Genomic DNA, 15500 nt, shown 5'->3' with positions numbered 1-15500 from the left:
AAGAATCTCCCTCCCACTGCAATGTACATCCTCCCCTAATACATCTGTCAACAATATTTAACATCTGGAGGCATGTCACACATTGTACTAGGAGGCAGATATTCTGCATTATGTAAATCATGGTATGCTTGTTAAACTATTTTTGAATTGGAATGGGATAACTTGCCATGGCCCCCTCACCACTGCCAGCTCACCACAGCCAACGCACCATAAGATAACTCCACATGACTAATTCACTGCGGGGACAACTTGTAGTGAGCAGCTGGAGGGAGAGCCGGGCAAGCAGGCAAGCGAGTATGTGGGCAGAGCGCACCAGGTTAGATGGTGGGGGCACCCTGGGCTTCCTGTTTTCATATCCCCTGCCGCTACTCTGTGTATGAAAACGGGAAGCCCCCTGCTGCCCGCTCCGATTGCGCTCTGTGCTTATAATATACATAATATACATAAACATAAAATATCAGAAAAAGTTAATTAGCTAGTCCTTGACTTATGATCAGCAACTATTCAAATTTATGACAGTGCTGAACAAAGGATATTTGCAATGATTATGGCCACGTGATCACCATTTGCAACCTTCCGAATGACTTCCAAGCAAAGTCAATGTGGAAGTTGGCAGGGAAAGCAGCAAATCATTCCCATAAGTTGCTTCCATCACTTTTCCTCCAGAGAAGCCCCACTACAGAGTACAAGATCTCATACCCCCGTGTACCCCCTTGCCTCCTTGACTTCTCTGAGACCATGTGCTGCCCTTGCTGGCCTGTGTGTCTTCTTAGCAGCACCAACCATGCAACACCTATAGCCCCAACCATCCCTCCGCCGTACTCCTTACATGGTACTCCCACCTCTTCCCATTTAATGACCTGTACAGTTCTAGGGTGATGAGAGCAATGGGGAGTGTGGAATTGTTATTATTAAGCAATGCAATCATATGACATCACACTTTACAACCCCATTGCGTAACAGCAGCCATCCTGGTAGTCCCCATCGTAAACCCAGGACTACCTGTCCATCTTGTTAGATTAGTCTAGGCTGACAGCCTCCCAACTCTGGCAAGGTTAGGAAGTATTTTCCTGGAGAAAAGGAATTATAAATGCTGCCTGTCCTATGTTTCCAGGCTATTATGAGGTTCATGGTTCAGGGATAACCAGAACACTTTTACAGAGGTATATGGTGGGACCAGCTCCACATTTGATTATCTCTAATTTCTATAATTAATAAATCTTTTTACCTTTCTGTTGTGGAAGGAACATGACAAGAAGAGAGGCCAGTCCCCCTAGAAACAAAAATGCAGCAAGTGTCCGTTTGCGGCCAAACCTAATAATCAGAAGGAAGCGGGGGGGGGGGGGGAAGGCAACATGAGGAGAAATTAACAAATGTATTTGATTTTTATCCTGTCTTTTTTGTAAAAGAACCTCTGGATGGTGTACATGTTTATTTAATATCTATCCCATCTTTATTTATCCCATCTTTAGTTTGTACAACTTAAAGTGGTATATAGAGTGCTGCCACCTCCTATTGCCCCAGAAGAACCCAGTGAGAATGACTGGCCCAAAGCCATTTGGCAAGCTTCTGTGGCTGAGAGTGATGGCCTTGCTCCTGTTCCAACATCTTAACTACTATCCAATAGTAACTCTCATAAATATATACCCTAGGCAGCTATAGCTCTAAGAAGGTCTAGTGGTATATATTCATGTAGTATCTTTCTCTTGCTTTTTAAATGGCAGCTGTTCTCAAAACAAGCCCAAAAACATGAATGAGATGCACCTCAAAAATAGCTGAAAACAACTGAAGTCTCCCTGGATTTAAATTTTAATATTCTTTATAAATACCAAAGTTCAGAATAATACTGATAAACTAATAAAATTGTTGATAAATTAGTACATTTTACTAACTTAGGTTTCAGTTAGCAACTCAGATACTCTTCTAAAATGAGGTAATATATTCAGAAAGATTTCACACCAACTTTACATCCACGTGACTGCAATCCTGCTGGATCTTTTATATTTTACTATCTTTCAGCCACACATGTTACACCATGCTGTCTAAAGCAGTATTATATCATGATGCCATGAGATGAGGAATTTGAGGACCTATTGCTCTTGGCATACCTGTGCTGATTTCTACCAATCACCACAGTGAATTGCAGAAATGTTCCAGATAATAATGCATTTGCAGTTCTCACAATGATTCTTCATTTTCTTGTAAAATAAAATGTATTTTACAGACCTTTCTATTTTACCGTGTATAGAAATATCATTAAAATAGGATAGGAACTCTTTTATAGTCTTTTGCATTGATTAGGCTTTAAAACTGGAATACCAGTTCATTAATTTTCCCTGTCCTTTTATTCCCGTTGCCAAAAGTTACAAAGTACAATTAAATGATGAAGAAAATATGGGTCTAGAATTTTGCACTATTCAAGATTTTTATTTTTTTGATAAGCATGTGCATATATTCATACACAAGCACATACAGTACAGGTAGTCCTTAACTTACAATCATTCATTTAGTGACTGTTCAAAATTACAACAGCACTGAAAAAGTGACTTATGACCATTTTTCACACTTACAAGCATCACAGCATCCCCATGATCATATAATCAAAATTCGGACACTTGGCAATTGGCTCATATTTATGACAGTTGAAATGTCCCAGTGTCATACCATCACCTCTTGTGACCTTCTGACAAGCAAAGTCAATGGGGAAACCACTTAACAACAAACTCACTTAATAACTATCTTATAGAAATTTTAGGCCCAACTACAGTCGTAAGTTGAGGACTACTTGTACTGAACTGGAGAATGTGTGTTTTCCTGCTCATTTCTTTTCAAAAAGGAAAGCCATGCCACTATTTGGTGATGGAATCTTCAGTTGGTGCAATCTCCAAAAAGGGATAGAGGGGAAGTACAGTCAATGGAATGTACTCGGCCCATCTCATTATAAATAAAAATCTTTCTTTCATGCTAAATGCATAAACTGAATGTATAGAGATGCTTACATATGATCCCATGGACTCACGTTCTTGATCTGTCCTAAAGCAAATGCCTGCATAATCTGACATATATGTAACATCTATTGAAAACTCACCATTTCTGGCTTATCATATAGACACAGAGTGGATATGCAGGAATCTCTATTAGACCAGAAAGAGCCAAATTAACATAGATACTGCCACCCAGATCACCCACGTTGAGAGTAAGACCATAATAAACCAAGCTGCATACAAACCTAGAGGTGACAAAAAGACATTTTAATCACAACACACTTCAATATCTTCTGTATAAAATAACTATAAACTTGAAAGAAATGTGTTATGCCTGATACAAGCCAAAGGACTAATAATAATAATAATAATAATAATAATAATAATAATAATAATAATAATAATAATAATAAATAACTGACTACAAGCAGCGGCATGACAAAGTAGAAACAATGGTGCATTGGAAGATCTGCAAAAAATATCATTTGCCTGTAAGCAAAAACTGGTGGGATCATAAAATAGAGAAAGTCATAGAAAATGATAAAATTAAACTGCTTTGGGACTTCAGAATTCAAACAGACAAGCATCTGCAACATAACACTCCAGACTTAACAATTGTCGATAAGAAGGACAAAAAAGTCTGGATAGTGGACGTGGCAGTGCCTGGAGACAGCAGAATAGACAAGAAAGAACTGGAGAAGATAACAAAATATAAAGACATTCAAATAGAAATAGAAAGACTGTGGCAAAAGCAAGCAAGGGTAGTACCAATAGTAATAGGCTCCTTGGATGCAATCCCAAAACAACTGGAGCACCACTTGAACACCATTGGCATTGACAAATTCGCTATTAGTCAATTGCAAAAGGTGGCCTTATTAGGAACTGCTTCCATCCTGTGACAATATCTGTAATACCATCAAACATCCACATCTGCCTATCCCAGGTCCTGGGTAAGGACTCGATCGGTAGACAAAATGCCAAATCCAGTCTGAACATCTGGCTGACTGTGCGATGATCCATAATAACAACAACTACTACTACTACTACTACTACTACTACTACTACTACTACTACTACTACTACTACTTTATTGTCACCTTGAAAGTACACCAATCGGCATACATCAAAATGAAATTTCCTTGCCTACAGCTCTCAAAGGGCCACCACCTCCGATATACACTCCTTGTTCGTGGCCAGCTCAAGTTACAGATCTTCCATTTTAGTCTCTAGGGAGCGAACGATGGCAAACAGGACAGATGGAAATGGAGCTCCATGTGGATTATCCCTCAAATTAGCTTGTATTCCTGCACGACAACCTCGCCTCCTTTCCTTTTTCTAATCTTGTCTCTTCCACCTTTTCCTTAAAGAGGCCTCACTCCTTTTCGCCCCTGGAGAATGCTGCCGCCGCCACCAACTCCTCCAAAAGCCTCTCTCCCATCCTCTGGGCCTGCCGACAGCCTCATCCAGTTCCAGTTCCTTCGCTCCATAAGCCCTGCGACCTCTCCTCCTCTGCCTCCTTTGGAAACAGCCCTGATTTGCAATAGAATCTCTTGCTGGGCCAGCAGTCAGATCTTGCTGCCAGCAAAACAATTTCAAACAACACCAATGACTTTTAACGGTCTCACCAACAGTTCCAAAACAGCTAAAAACTCGCCATGCCAACAAAGATTGTCAGTCGTTATGTTGTATGTTACCTTAGTTCCACCACATTGCTCAAACACATTAAAACCTTCCTGATCATGTGGCCTATATCCCTTAATATCCCTCTTGTAACTTTTCACCTTCGAGAGCCAATGCAGCCGCAGCCGATCCAGGCGCCGCCATCTTAGAACTCATACTAGACATATTGTAATATAATAAGTAACGGCTTACATGTCATCAGATTTAGCAATTCTAACAGTTTCTAGAGTTAACATATAACCACTAATATAAAGTAGCAAGTATAATGTTGACCATTTTCTACAATTTCCAGAACCAACAACTGGAGCCACAGTGGCACAATGGGTAGAATACAGTATTGCAGGTTGATTCTGCCCACTGCCAGGAGTTTGACTCTGTCCAGTTCAAGGTCGCCTCACCCTTCCATCCTTCTCAGGTTGGTAAAATGAGGACCCAGTTTGTTGCGGGCAATATGCTGACGTTGTAAACTGCCCAGAGAGTGGGACAGTATATAAGTCTAAATGCTACTGCTATAATCAAGGGTGCCAATTTAATCTTGAAGGGAAGCATGTTCCATCATATGGAGACTACTACAAACATTGCTTGAAAACCCCAGTCCTATCCAGCTCAGCTGTTCCCACAGAGACCATTAAAAGATATTGGTAGATCTGCAATATATGAACAGGGGGTACTTGTCAAGCACTGGAAAATCAGGAGATTCAGGCAGTTCAAATGAACATAAAGATTTATTGAAAGCTTAAGCTCTCTACAAGAATCTGAGTTACTAATGGTCAAGGGAAATTCGCGGGCATTAAGAATAGAAAGGAATTCATAAGTCCTTGTGGGCACGCAGGGACTTATGACTGATGACATGTTTGACACCTCCCTTTGCCTCAGCCTGGTCATCTCCTACAGTACCATCGCTATGAAGAAGAGCAGTCCGTAAGTAACTTAGTGTCAAATCATATACTGAAATATAGCTTTAAAAACTACCGGTACTGCTTCTCCAATTTTACACAGATATAATCAGTGCATGAAGTAATATAATAGGGTTATTATGTTCTGGAATGCTAATTCAAGGCATAGTCTTTGTGGAAGGGATGCAATGATAAAGCTCACAGGCCATGATCCTTGGGTGACACCTCATAAACAGTAGACAGAGGAAAGTTAACAGTCCTGCAAAGTATGCACAACTTACATATAACAAATTTTCTTTGGCATTTTTTTTATCTTCTTTGGAAAAAGGTACTCTCTGGATAGGTACCAGAATCAGTACCTTACCTCACTTGGCATGATTTTGAGAAGAAAATTATTTCCCTTACATTATCTCTTCCTTACATCATCTGATAGATATTTTTAATGCTTGAGAGACTAGCTGGAACAGCATTTTTTCTATGAAGAAGTTTGTTCCAATAAAACATGTAATATATTTTTCAAGTTTTGTTTCACTGAAAACAGAATAGCTTTTCAATTTTCTTTATACAATAATGTGACTTCTTTTGTCAATTGTTTAAGGCACTTGTTTTTAACTAAGCTCCTGGTTTCTTTTGGTGTATTTTCTGATGATTGCTTCAAATTATAGCATATATTTAGCTTTTTTATATTTTAATGTTTGTTTTAGTTTTTTATTCATAAATAAAAATCACATGCAAATTATCTCAGGAATCTTCAGCTCACAGCCCTCATAACATATTATATTTCCAAAATCACAAGCCCCAAAATATGTGCTATGAATACTAAAGTTTCAGATTTTAAGAGTGAATTACATTCAGAAGTGCACTTGGCAGATAATAAAGACAAAATAAGTAATTTTGGTTTCATTTATAGATCATCTAGTCATTAAATTTACCAGGTAAAGTTTGATAGAGTGTTTTAACAAATGAATTATGGGATTGTTAAGTAGACGCACAATGTAATATCAGGAGAGGCAAGGGGCATAGCTGCCCGACTCTGGAGCTTTCTGCAGCATGGCATAGAGTGTGTTCTCTATGTTCTCTAACTTCATCCCTAAGTAATCCAGCTGCATCTTGAGACAGCCATTTTCAGAGCAGCCACAATTCCATGAGTCTGGAGTTTTGGAAATCTCCGAGATCACCCACTACGGGTGATCAGGAATGGAGAGGAGGGTGTGGGGCCAAGTGTGGTGGGAAGCAAGCTCAAGGCCTGACTTGTGCCTAACCTTTGAACAATACTAATAAGAATTGTCAAGAGTCGGACATGACTGAATGGACACCATCATCATCGTCTTTTTCTTCATCATCATCAAGTATATGTAGATAAATGTCACTTTATTCTGTTTTCTTTTAATATACTTCTAGGTTGGATTTTTGGCTTTATGTCTTAGTTTTAGACAAATAATATTCCGGGGTTTTTTTGGTCCTTGAGAGTTAGTGGTAACAATAGCAACAATTATATTCTCTACTATTCTTTTGGGTTGTGTTTTGGGTTTGGTCCTCCTATTTTGCTTTTAACAGTTTGGAACTATTTTGTTCTATACTGATCTTTGAACAAAATAAAGTTTGGCTAACTAACTACAATATTAGGTACTAATATTAGGTGGTTAGGTACTAATGCTAGCATTATGGTTACCTGTTAGCAACGGCAAGGTAAAATGGCAGAAAGTAACTGTTTCACAGTATTTTATATAACTTTTCAGAATTTCAGTGTATGCGTGTAGCATAACATACCATCATATTTGTCATTTTCAATTCATCAGAGCCTTCTCTGTCAATATTTGAAATGGCTCTGTGTTGCGGCACTAAGAACTACATCTTATGCACACTCAAATCAATTTGACTTTATATACCTACCCTATCTTGAACATGTATGTTAAGGATTGGCTCTGGGGGTAGATTTAAGTTTAGGAATAGAAATGTAAAGGTTTTAGGAGGCAAATCCTTATCTCCATCTCCACTCAAAGCATAACATGACCCCAAAATCATACTGATGAAATTCAGTAACAAAAATGATCAAATTTAGCAGTAATTTCCAGCTGATTAGAAGGGGATGAGGTATTGTAATTAAGAATTAAAAAGAACTGATATGTTTGAAAAGTTTACCAATCTTATACATAACAAGAAATAGCAAATTAGGATGAATTACAATTTAATTAGCCTTCTTACACTTCAATGTTTTTCATGGCAACATGGCTAAAACAAAAATATGTTCACAATAAATTATCATCTTTAGTATTGTCTACATTGTATTCCAAATCCACTCAGTTTTGCCACAACCCTTTTCTTAAATAAATGATTTCAAACTAAGAACTTCAGAGACAATAAAAAACAATAAATTACAACAGCCCCCAAAGCACTACATAACTATTTTATGGCATATTTCAATAACAGAAAGCAGCACTTCCAAGATAAATTTTCAAAAAGTAGCATATATACCAGATGAATAGCATGACCAGAGTACGTCCCAAAAGGATCTTATATCGGAACAGATCCATAATACTACAAGACTGCTTACAGATCCATGCAGTTGGAAGTTTAAGTGAAAAAGTGCACTTGGGCTTGTAGTTTCTCTTTGCAATGAGGTAGAGAGAATCTTCAGCTTCATGGAGTCGACCTTGTGAATATAACCAACGAGGTGATTCAGGAATGAATCTAGAAGAAAATAACCATTCATTAAGAGCATTAGGGATATTATACTACTAAAAACTTCATGCTGGTGCACATATTATGCATGTTATGGTTCCGATAGATGAAACCATTTAAAACAGTGATTCTCAACCTTTCTAATGCCGTGACCCCATAATACAGTTCCCCATGTTGTGGTGACCCCCAAGTGGGTGTGGCCACCAATAAGAGGGAGTAGGACAGCTAGGGAAAAGGGAAAAAAATGGCAGACAGCATGGTTTGGTGACCCCCGTGAAATGGTCATTTGACCCCAAATGGGGTCCCGACTCACAGGTTGAGAACCACTGATTTAAAAGAACTTCAAGGCAAAGATTTCTTCCTTAAAGATACATTTTATTTAGGAAAACAAAGTACTGGCACTTACATAGGTAAACCCAAGACTGAAATCCCCTCCCTCAGGCTACAAAGTAACAGGTTGCAATTCCCACCCCAAATTGCTGTCATAAATCACATTCACCAATTATTTCAAAACACGGGCTCTCCTCCCAGCTTTTCAGCCTGCCAAAACTCTTATCAGGACTGACCTTGATTCTCACACAGAAGTATTGTTATGGCTGAGAAACTTAACATCCCCCCTCCCCCTCCTTCATCTAAAATCTCTACACTAAATTGTGGCAACAAAGACAAAATGAAAAATGGCTTCAGTTCAGTTTGTCCCAAGGTTGACAATGCACATATATTAAGCTAAAAATAAGCATGATCTTATGAATAAATGAGAACAAGTTTGCAAATATGTAGCACTTGAACTCCAACATGCAACTGTTTTAAAACATTTAAAGAGATATGTTTAACATGGAAATCCAAATTTTGAAAATTTCAGGCAATATGAAAGCAAGAAGACAGAAACATTGAATATTGTCACAGCTTGCTCAAATATAATCAAAACCATGGATGTAGCACAATCTTCAGGGGAGTATTCAGATCTGCCTGATGGGAGATCAGTTTTATTAGTAGCTCTATTAATAGTTGTAAATTTTAGTCATAAAATTTATTTTGTTCACTGTAAGCCATCTATAATTGTGAGAAAGGGCGGCATACAAATGTTGATGCTCAGTTCAAAAAACGTATTTCAACAATATAGATAGAAATGGTTGTTCATAAATTTAACTATTCTTAATCAGAACTGTCCCTTTTTCTTTATTTCATTTCCATATCTAAGCAATTTGAAGTTCAGACAGATTAAAGATTAAACAACAAGTATATGAAATACAATTCTCCCAATAAAGTTTCCATTCTGATATCAGGGGCTTTTATAAATTTAAACTTGGAATAAGAAGAAATTAATTTCTTTCTTCTGAATGCAAATTGCTTAAATAAACTACTAGTTTTAATTCAAAAGTTTACATTTTATCCTTTCATTACTTTAAGCATGAAAGAGGAATGTGGGCTGATGCTTTCAAACAAGCATAAGTTTTTCTTTGGACTGAGCTTTGAAAAACAAACAAACAGAACAAATATTTTGAGGTTTTCGGAGTAATTTAGCATAGTGAGAAAAAGCTAAACTCAGCTTTTGGTGACTTCACTGACACATCCATAAAATTTTCTTGGCAGCAATATACAAGCAGTTCACTACAGCCTTTTTCTCGGAAGTTATTTTCCTTAAACTTCCAAAGCTGTCTTAGATTCAGGTATTTCCAGTCTCCCATCCAAGTACTAAACAGGCTTGAACCTGTTTAGAATCTTTGGGGGCAGGCAACACACAAACAGAGACTAACACACACGCCTTCCTTCAGTTATTGCAAGACGTGTTTGAGATGTATTTGTGTGTGCGCACATGCTTCAAAGGAAGCCTTTCTCCTTCCCTTCTTTAAAGTCCTCCCCCCACTTAAGATTTTGGTGAATTTTTATCTTTCTTTTGAAATCCCAGGCAACCGCAGATAGGTAAGACCTAGACCCAGGCAGTGGAGTGGGGGACAGGCAAAGGCTGGGACAAGCACTGCCACAGTAGGAAAGCCACTTGCTGGGAGATGAGGTTGCTGTTTAATTGTGGTTGCTCAGAAAATGGCATCTGCTTCTGGGACAAAGCCAAGTGGCCCAGGGATACTGGGGGGTGGAGTGGCATGATCAGTAGTAGAGATGGATCGGAAGCAGGCACGAGGCCTATGGGGGATAGAGGGGAGAGTGGATAGGTGGCACTGCAAAAACCGTGTGGTTGGTTAAGGGCAAATGACTTTGGGGGTGCTTCAGCTTCCACAACTTTGAAATGGGGTATGTAGTTTGCGGGGAGTCTGTTGTAACTTTGAATGGTAGTTAAGTGACCTCCATTCTGCATTATATCTTAAGGCTTCAGACTCCTACTACAGGTTATCTACAGCTGATATCTTATAAAATCTGGAGACAGAAACTAACTTGCATGAACCAAACTTGATATAACAACAACAAAAAAAGAGTAGTTTCAACACAAGAAGCTGTGAAGACAGGCTCGCCCTAGTCAGTGTCAAAAGTAGCAGTGTTGCAAATGGTACAGATAATCACCTCTTGACTCTTGTTTCTAGATTCAAGACAGTACACTTTAGGTATAACAGTGGAAACTACTTAAAAGGAGAATATTAAGTCAAAGAAATTTAGAAGATAAATACCAAGAGAAGAGCCAAAATTATTTTCAAGTATAGAGAAATTAGGATGGAAGAGGCTGAAAGGAAGACAAACAGCTATTTTTTTTATTCAGTAACAAATGCTATCCATATTTTAGCAAAATAATGTAGGTATATAACTTACAGACAAAGGAGAAAGACTAGAGCTCCCTCCAGGTTAACCACCACTGCTAATAATCTCCAGGAGCGAATGAGATATCCTAACAAAGCATATTGTGCAATTCCCACAGCAAAGAAGAGGCAACCGAGTGATCCTATTATAATGCAGATAGGCAAAAAGTGTTATTGATGATTTTGTAGTGACTTCTAAAGTGATGATTTAATACACAGGCAGAGAAGACTATGTGAACAAATATGCAGAGATAAAGAACATTCAAAACTCTGAAAAATGGTAGATGCCATCCAAAAAGGCTGTTATAGGCATATTCCAACATTCAAAATGCTTGTCATAGACACTAACATATTGTCAGGGTAGGGAGAATTATCAAGGTGACCAACCGTCTTCCTTTAGGGAGAACAGTCCTCCTTTTTTAAGTTCTGTCCTCCCTCAAAAAGTGTCCTCCAACATGTCCTCCTTTTCGATATTTGAAGACTAATCTGCAGGACTTTTTTTTTTTCTCATAGAATGCTCAGAATGGCATTCCGACACTTTTTTTTGATGGGTTTTTTTCAACTTTTGCATGAGCTGTGCTACTCCCCCTATTGGCTTTCGAAAGCCAATAGGAATTGCTGCTGAGCGCGCCAAATTGCTCCTGAGCGTGACCGGCAAACTTTGCACATGCAAGTTGTCTGCAGCGAAGGCGAATTGGCAGGAACTTTGCACCCATGCCTGCTACCCAACTACACCATCTCCTAGTTAGTACCGAAGATACTTGGAGGAGATTGGAGCGGCGACGCCACGTTAAGTTTCTCTTGACCTTTGGCCCTGATAGGGCAATAATGGCTGCAGGCACAAGAGGCAGGGGCAGCGGGGCTGCTGCGGGCGGGAGTGTGAGGGGCGGGGGTGGCTGGCTGCCCCCTCCCGTGCTGTGGGAGCCCCCGCTCTACACAGGACTATGCAGGGTGGGCGGTGGTGCTGGCAGGGCGGCTGCAGGTGGGGTGTGTTGATGGTGGGCTTCCTCCCCAGGCCGGAACCAGCATGGCTAGTGCTTTGGAAGCCGCAGGGACCACTCTGCATTTATCATATTATAGTGTATTCTGTATTATTGTTGCAATGAATAAAATGTTTCTTTTATGTACGATATTTTTTTTCTTCAATTTATTTGTGTCCTCCTTTTCACTGTAAAAAAGTTGGTCACCTTAGAATTATTCACCATAATATAAACCAAAGCAGTTGAGATCTAATACAAAGTTTCTTTCTTAAAATCCCAAACTAGTGAACACTGGGCTTCTAGCCAACTAGACCAAGACTGTAAACTGGATTATAGGAGACAGCAAAGCTGCATCAACAGTAGACTACTGTACTGACTAGACATTTGGACTAGACATTTGGATAGACAGGGAAAGCCTCTAGCTTTTATATTAGCAATAATCACCCAAATCCAGTATTTGAGATTAGCACCTTCATCTTCCTTTCACCCTGATCTACATTCCTTCACTATGATAAAAGTAACCCTTTTTCACTTCCTGTCCCGATATTTTTTCACTTTGTTATCTGGCTTCTGTTCCCTTTCTCAGGGTCACTTTAAGTTCAAAGGACAACCTGAAGGGCATCAAGAAGGGTATCCTGAACGCCAACAATTCACAGCATCATAGGGCTGGAAGGGACCTCAGAGGTCTTCTAGTCCAGCCTCCTGCTCAGTGCAGTAGCCTTATACCATCCCAGCCAAATGGTAATCCAGTCTATTTTTGAAAACCTTCAGTAATGGAAAAACTACAATCCCAGGAGGCAAGCTATTCCACTCATGAATTGCTTTCATTGTCAGAAAATTTCTCCTTACTTCTAGGTTGGATTTTTCTTTAACAAGTTTCCACTCAGTACTTCTTGTCCTGTCCTCTGGTGCCCCAGAGAATAATTTAATCCCCTCTTCTTTGTGACAACCCTGCAAGTATTGGAAGACAGCTATCATGTCCCCCTTGCACCAATCTTTCTCTTCAATAGACATACCTAGCTCCCTCAACTGTTTATCATACAATTTAGCCACCAGACCCTTTGTCATTTGTTGCTCTTCTCTGCACACTTTCCCAGGTGGAAACATTTTGTTTTGTATCATGGTGACCAGAACTGGATGCAGTATTTCAAGTGTGGTCCCACCAGTGCAATGTAGAGTGATACTATCACTTCTCAATGTCTTGAAAGTATCCCTCTTTTGATGCAGCCTAGGATTGCATTGGCTTTTTTGGCACCCACAACACACTGCTAGCTCATACTTAAGTGATTGTCTATTAGGACATCTAGATCCCTCTCACAGTCACTTATATTGAGCCAGGTGCCACCTATTTCAGACCTGGGATTTTTAACAGGGCCTATAATAATTCACCGCAGCCAACTTGTCACAGCTAACTCACCACGGACAACTCACTGTAGGATAACTCACCATGGGACAATTCGCTTCAGGACAAGAGTTACACCGATATCAAAGAAATGGTAGAATAGAATTAAAGAAAGGATGCAAAAGGAGGGACAGAATGAAATATGAATGACAAAAATTTAAATAATTTTTTATTTAAATAGTTAAATTGAATTGTTGAATTGTCCTGTGGCGAGTTGTCCCACGGTGCAAGCTGGCCATGGTGAGTTGGCTGAAGTGAATTGGCCATGGCGAGTTGGCCGTGACAAGTTGGCTGTGGCAAGTTGTCCCATTCTGTTTTGTGTCTCCCGGGCCACATACAGCTCTTTGGCTGTCCCTGTCCAGACTGCATACTATAAGTCAATTGAAAATTAGAAATCAAATGTAAATAAGTATACACCATGCACACAATACAACTACATTGCTTTTATTTTGGAGACTATTTTTTTTCAATTTACATATGTACATGACTGTGTGCGCCTACGCACACATAGCCCTATTTGTTCAGCCCTCCACAACAGTCCCAATTTCTCATGTAGCCTCTTGGGAAAATTAATTGGCTACCTCTGGCCTATTCTATACCTATGTATTTGGTTTTTCCTGCCTAAGTGCAGGACCTTACTTTTCTCACCACTGAACTGCATCTTACTGGATGGGGCCCAATGTTCAAGTCTATCAATGTCCTTTTGGGTCTTGAGCCTATCTTCTAAAGTATTGGCTATTCCCCCCAGCTTGGTATCACTCTCTTAATTCTATGCAATTACTGACACAGGAAACATGACTTAGAATAAAAATCAGAGCTTAATTCAGAAAACCTATTTTTGCACCCCACAATAGACAAACTTAAAAAACAATTTGCCAGGAAAGTGACCTTGATTCAAAAAGGAGGTGTGATTTCCAAAGCAGAACAGTTTTCCTTTGAATTACCTTTAGCTCCAATAGAATTTTCAATCCATAGAAGGTACACCAGTCAAGTCAGTTTCAAATCTCTCTTTACTGTGTTGGTAAATTAAAGTAATTCAACTCTCTCCCAAATCTCTAATTTTGAGAGAGATGTTTCATCCCCAACCCGTCTGTATACAGTACGCAAGCAACTTAGTCAGAAAACTTTTCTTCTTCAATCTCTCTGTATCTAAATTCCTCATGGCTCCAACTCCATTCTTACCCACATTTTCAATCCCACCACTTTCCTGTCATGATCCTGACCTCCTGTTCCTCATCCATTCCTTACATGCTTTTGGCCCAATTCACTCTATTTTCTGTCTTTTCCATATCTGTTTCAACAGAGATAGAAACAAACAAGCACTGATCCTCTTTTTTCCCCTCACCAAGCAACAAAACACTTGTTATTCAATCAGAATGGAAGCAGCTAGCTGCACTGAGGGCCCACCTATCAGGAAGGGGAACAATATTGTACAAATATTTTTGGTAATTTTTTAAAATTTAAAATTTGAATTTTCAAAATTCAAAAATTCAAGCAACTTATTATGTAGATATTAGTATCTTAGTAGCAAATTATTATGTAAATTATAGTATTCACAAATATGTTGGCATAGGCAACCAGAATGAACTAATTAAATAAGATAAACATATGATTATAAAATTTGCTTTTGTACTCAAGAATTAAGAAAAAAATGCCATTATCAGATAGAAATGAGTGGGTACAATTACAATTTTATACCAAATGATGCCTGACATATTCTGAACATTCAAATCTCTCTTCAGAAATAAGAATTAGGAGGGAACACATAGGATTTAAGATAAATCTATTAGAAAAGTAAATGTATATATTATAGCTTTTTTGCAGACTTCATGTAACATCATTAACATATTTTATTTTTAAAAAATTAAATTATTTTAATTTAAAATAGTCAAAGAACTACATTATAAAATATATTTAGGAGAAACATAAATGTAGTCACTTCTAAGTATTTATTACTGTATACTGGACAATCACTTGTCTGAGATGGTATAGGTCAGGGGTAGGCAACCTTGGCTATGCTGGCTCAGGAATTCTGGGAGTTGAAGTCTACAAGTCATAAAAGAGCCAAGGTTACCTACCCCTGGTATAGGTTCTCCAGCTTGAGTGGGGGGCTGGACTAAAAGATGTCC

The 15500-nt window shown here is 38.8% G+C and overlaps 1 protein-coding gene across 5 annotated transcripts in view; it reads right to left on the bottom strand.

Annotated features, from left to right (window-relative positions):
* SLC22A15 (solute carrier family 22 member 15) overlaps positions 1 to 15500 on the bottom strand; it is a 48806-nt gene that overhangs the window by 20454 nt on the left and 12852 nt on the right. For all 5 annotated transcript variants that reach the window (XR_005559555.1, XM_039366520.1, XM_039366523.1 and 2 more), the window contains 4 exons: positions 11003 to 11132; positions 8036 to 8251; positions 3089 to 3229; positions 1229 to 1314 (listed from right to left, as the gene is read on the bottom strand). Coding sequence is in view for 4 of the 5 variants with exons in the window: in XM_039366520.1 (XP_039222454.1) it covers positions 1229 to 1314; positions 3089 to 3229; positions 8036 to 8251; positions 11003 to 11132 (573 nt within the window). In the remaining variant the exon portion in view is untranslated. The remainder of the gene's footprint in view (positions 1 to 1228; positions 1315 to 3088; positions 3230 to 8035; positions 8252 to 11002; positions 11133 to 15500) is intronic.

This window comes from Crotalus tigris, unplaced genomic scaffold, assembly GCF_016545835.1.
Source record: "Crotalus tigris isolate CLP2741 ecotype Arizona unplaced genomic scaffold, ASM1654583v1 scf7180000020347.5012614909:4044961, whole genome shotgun sequence".
NCBI lineage: Eukaryota > Metazoa > Chordata > Lepidosauria > Squamata > Viperidae > Crotalus > Crotalus tigris.
Note: the sequence above shows the minus strand (reverse complement) of the source record. Positions and strands in the feature narration are given on the sequence as shown.